This window comes from Petaurus breviceps, unplaced genomic scaffold (assembly GCF_028583685.1).
Source record: "Petaurus breviceps papuanus isolate PSGF00001 unplaced genomic scaffold, PetGlider_PUasm1.0 171, whole genome shotgun sequence".
Taxonomy (NCBI): domain Eukaryota; kingdom Metazoa; phylum Chordata; class Mammalia; order Diprotodontia; family Petauridae; genus Petaurus; species Petaurus breviceps.
Window position 1 is genome coordinate 21,188,411 of NW_027185754.1, and position 4,978 is coordinate 21,193,388.

The 4,978-nt window shown below is 39.6% G+C and overlaps 1 protein-coding gene across 1 annotated transcript; it reads right to left on the reverse strand.

The window, feature by feature from the left end:
• Positions 1 to 1,873: 1,873 nt before the first annotated feature.
• Positions 1,874 to 2,794, reverse strand: LOC138157300 (olfactory receptor 2D2-like). Its single transcript, XM_069082829.1, has one exon. The coding sequence runs from the start codon at positions 2,792 to 2,794 to the stop codon at positions 1,874 to 1,876; it is 921 nt and encodes a 306-aa protein (XP_068938930.1).
• Positions 2,795 to 4,978: the final 2,184 nt, after the last annotated feature.

Consider the following 4,978-nt stretch of genomic DNA (forward strand, 5'->3'; position numbering starts at 1 on the left):
CAAAAGGAAAAAAAATCAGTTAACTATAGTCATATGAAAAAATGCTCTAAATCACTATTGAACAACTCTGAGGTACCATCTCATACCTGACTAATATGACTAATGTGACAGAAAATGAAAAGTGACAAATGTTGGTGGAGATAGGGAAAAAATAGAAACACTAATTAATGTGTGGTTGATGGAGTTGTGAACTGATCCAACCATTCTGGAGAGCAATTTGGAACTACGCCCCAAAACTGCAGCTCATGGGGCAATGTGCTCAGCTCCCAATGCACTGCGATGGACCTTTCCTGCCAGCCTGCTGGCCTTCTGGGCTTCGTCTTGTGGGAGATTTGTTTCTCTCTGTGGATTTGTGGGTTCTGTAGCTCTAAAGTTTTTATAGAGTCATTTTTTACATGTATTGGAGGAGGTGGAAGCCAGAACCATGCAGAAGTACTATCCCCCCCCCAATTTTTTTTTGAGGTTTTGAGATTAAAGAAGTTTTTACAGACCATTAAATGGAAGCTCAAGAGAATGAGAATATTTTGCTCATAGAAGAGAAAACAGGTGCATGGGGGAGGTAGGGGGAACAAAGATATGGTCGCTGCCTTAAATGTCTAAGAGATTTTCTTTTGGAATGTGGATTAAACTCATACTACTTGACCAAAGCAGATAAATTATATGATGAGTGGAATTTGTAGAGATGTAGACTTTGGGTCAACATAAAAAATATTCCTCAGAATCAGAGCTGTCCAAAACTAGAACAGGCTGCCTATTAATGATGGTCTTCAAACAGTGACTGACAGCTTCTCAAGGATGTTTTACATGGAATTCCTTTGCAGGTATATGTAGAATCAACTGAAGTCTGAAATCTCATGCGACATTGCAATTCTGTGATTTGAACTAACCTTTATATAGCATGTTTTCAAGTCCTTTTTATCATTGTAGCTACATTCCTCAGGATGCACTCTGGCTGAAAAATGTTCTCCTTAAAATGTTTCATCCATTTATAGAACACAGCCCTCCAGACAGTGGCACTTAAACCTTAAACATTTAAAATGCCATATTTGTATTGATAGTTATCTAAGATCAGATTAGTTTATTCGTTTCTATAGCCCCCCCCATTCAATTTGCCAAATGTCTGTCTCTTCTTTCCCCCATTAATTTTTACATCACATGTCACTCTATCCCCCAAAATATGTTATGGAATTTTCAGTTACTATTATAGCATTGATGGCTAAAGCAGACTTGAGAGGCCATCTAGTCCAACTCATTTTACTAATGAGTAAACTGAGGCTTAGGATGGCTAAGTAATATGTCCAGGGTATTACAGGTAGAAAGTGTAAGAATTAGGGCTTGATGGGGTGACTAGGTGGCACAGTGAATAGAGCACCAGCCCTGGACTCAGGAGGACCTGAGTTCAAATCCAGCCTCAGACACTTAACACAAAAACTAGCTGTGTGACCTTGGGGAAGTCACTTAACCCCAACTGCCCTACCTTCTCCCTCCAAAAAGCAATCAAACAAACAAAAAAGAATTAGGACTTGAACTCATATTCTACAATTCAAAAAGTTGTGCTCTTTCCACAGTATTGTGTTGATAACACCAAATTATTTGTTTTAATTCTCCATATTAAAATAACTACTAAATCTTCATCACCTCATCCCTATCCCCACACTTGAGACATATTACAAGTATAAAGTATATATAAATTCTATCCATAATAATTTGCATAGGTATTTAGAGAAATATAAATATAAATTCCCTCCATTCCCCCATTCCTAAGGGAAAATACATTCTTCCCCTCCCCCCTTTCAGGAGACCATATAGTAATCTTTGAAGATGAAGTACATTACCAAAATCAACTATACTGAGAGGATAAAAGTTTGCAAGGTTATCTTTTGATGATAGTGTTTCTGAATGCCCTTTTCACTTCCTTGTTCCTCAGGCTGTAGATGAGGGGGTTGAACATGGGAGCTATCACAGCATAGAAAATAGATACCAGTTTCCCTTGCTCCTTAGAGGACTTAGGTGTCATATAGGTCATGATTGCTGATACATAAAAAATGGTGACTGCAATGAGATGAGATCCACAAGTGGAGAATGCCTTGAGTCTCCCTGAGGTTGTTTTCATCCTGACCACAGTTACTATGATAGAGCCATAGGAGCCCAGGATCAGGGATACTGGTGCAAGAAGAATCACCACACCCATTAAGAAAATGACTGTCTCTGCTGTGTGGGTGTCTGCAGATCCCAGAGCCAGGAGGGCTGGGGCCTCACAAAAAAAATGAGCAATCTTATTGTCTCCTCGGTAGGGGACTTGCAGAGTAAATGCTGTGTCCACTATTGACACCAGCACACCACTTACCCAGCACCCAAAAGCCAACTTGACACACACCTTTCTAGTCATGATGAGAGGGTAGTGCATGGGGTCACAGATTGCCAAATACCGGTCATAGGACATCACAGATAACAGTGCACACCCTGCACATCCAAAAACGAGGAATAAGAAAAGCTGAGCTGCACAACCCATGAAAGAAATTGACTTTCTCCTGGACAGCATATGAACTAGGGCTTGGGGAACAATGCTGGTAGAGAAGCAGAGGTCAGCCACAGATAAATTGCACAGAAAAAAGTACATGGGCATTTGGAGCTTTGAGTCAGCCAGAACCAGGATGATGAGAAGCAGGTTTCCAAGTGCAGTAATCAAGTAGATGACCAGGAACAATAGGAAGAGTAGAAGCTGAGTTTGAGGCTCATCAGAAAGTCCCAGGAAGAAGAATTCTGTCACCCAGGTCTGGTTGGTCTGACCCATGATTTCTGTGGTACTTTCTTCCAAAATGAGCCAACAGGTATTTGATGTGAGAAGGTAACCTATATTATTAGGGAACCTGATGTTGGAAAGGATATTAGAGGTTATCTAGTCCAATCCCCCACTACTCTAACACAACATTTCTCCTAATACCTGAAGACACCTTGCATATCCTCCCTAAATCTTCTCTTTTCCAGGTTAAACACTTCCTATTCATTCAACTTTCTTCATAATTAATATGTTTTCCAAATTCTTCACCATTATGTTCACCCTCCTCTAGATGTTTTCTATTTCCTTAATGTTTCTTTCAAACATTATTTTTTTGAGATTTCAGAATTCAGTAAGACAGCAACTAAGTACTATATGCTGCATGTGGCTTGTCCACCACACTTTCCAATTATCTTTTAGTTTCTTTGGTTATCAATGTTATTATGCCTGCTATAGTGGAGCCTGAGATTGTACTTAGTTTTGGGGCAGCCACATGACATTTATCTCATATTGAGCTCAGAGTCAATCAAAACCTTGGCTTCCTTTTCATATGAATAGCTGTTGGACTAAGTCTATCTCTTATATAATTATGCAGGTGATTTTTCCCGACCAAAATTCAGGAGGGCTTCAAATTTAGCCTTCTTAATTGTACTCATTTCATGTTGTTGACCCTTCCCTATAAAAGCCTTGAGACGTACTTAGGGAAACATTACTCATATTCTGGTTACTTGTTTAATGAAAGACAAGCCTGGGCTTGAAGGATTAGATGGCAATGGATATTATTAACTAACTATATGTTCTTATTTCTTTGCACAAGACTTAGACTTCTTTTTTTTTTAAAGCAATTGGGGTTAAGTAACTTGCTCAAGGTTACACGGCCAGGAGTTTTTGGGTGGATGCTAAGTGTCTGAGCCCAGATTCGACCCCCAGGTCATCCCGACACTAGGGCTGGTGCTCTTACTCACTGTGCTACCTGGCCGCCCCAAGACTTAGACTTCTGATTGTTTCTCTGGAAGAGTTAAAATCTACATGTCATCTGGTGATGCTGGTTAGATGCTCTCAGGGGTGACTGAATATAAGGATAAGGATATTTAAGAAGGAGAATCACTTCACAAGGGACTTAATCCCAAGTTTGAACCTTCACAATACTACTAGTTTCTATGAATCGAAATAACAGCAATAGAAGGATACCAAACTGTAGGAAAGATTTTCCTATGTGGGTACCAGAGGTACCCCCTGTATGAGTATCCTACAAAGGGAAGGAGGTTTTTATATTTTGGGACTCTGCAGTGGCACATGAGAAAGTGACCTTGGAAAGGTAATCACACTGAATAGTATTCCTCCACATAAGATGGTTCCTCGTTACAATTGTTAGTTCATTGTCTATTTCAGTATGAGGATCTAAAGTTTGTCATCTTTGTTGGACCAACTATACATTTTCTTTCAATGCTAAACTGCCTCCAATCCATTTTTTTTTACACCTAACCTATAGAGTTTCTCAGTTGGAAAGAGGTTTTACATCTATTTACTTTCATTACAAACCAATGTATTGTAAGAAAGGCTATCATCTGCACTGTGGCTGTCCATGGTGCTGCTCCTGATCATATAACAGTTTAACAACTAAAGTCCCTTTATGAATTGTAAAGATTTCACTTCACCCACCACATGAACTAGATCATAAGATCTCAGATTTAGGGGCGAGTAAGAGCACCAGTCCCAGTGTCTGGGGATAGAATCTGGGCTGAGACACTTAGCACCCACCCAGAAACACCTGGCCACATAACCTTGAGCAAGTTACTTAACCCCAATTGCTTTAAAAAAAAAAAAAGATCTCAGATTTAGCCCTTTGGAAGTGAAAGAGATAAAGCTTGGGATTTCTGATCTTTATTCTCCTCTATATTCACTCATTGCATGTTTTTCCTATCTTTTTTGTTCTGTTTTTCTTTTACCTGTACTAGTCTCATCCTCCAGGACTGCCTATGTCCAGATTCTCATATCCCTGGAGTCAGGATTGCCCAGTATTTACCCTATGGACATTTAACTGGTTGAAGGTCCTATAGAAACATTTAGAACTTTGCCACAAAAGAGTGATGTGTCATAGGAACAATATCTCACTTAAAAGGTATTGAAAACATATTCAGAATTTAATTGCTTTTAGAGGACTAAGGCTGAACCAGTGGCATAGCTTCCTGATCTCCT

Excerpts from the sequence above, each read along its gene's own strand:
- LOC138157300 (XM_069082829.1), bottom strand. The coding sequence starts at position 2,794 with ATGGGTCAGACCAACCAGACCTGGGTGACAGAATTCTTCTTCCTGGGA.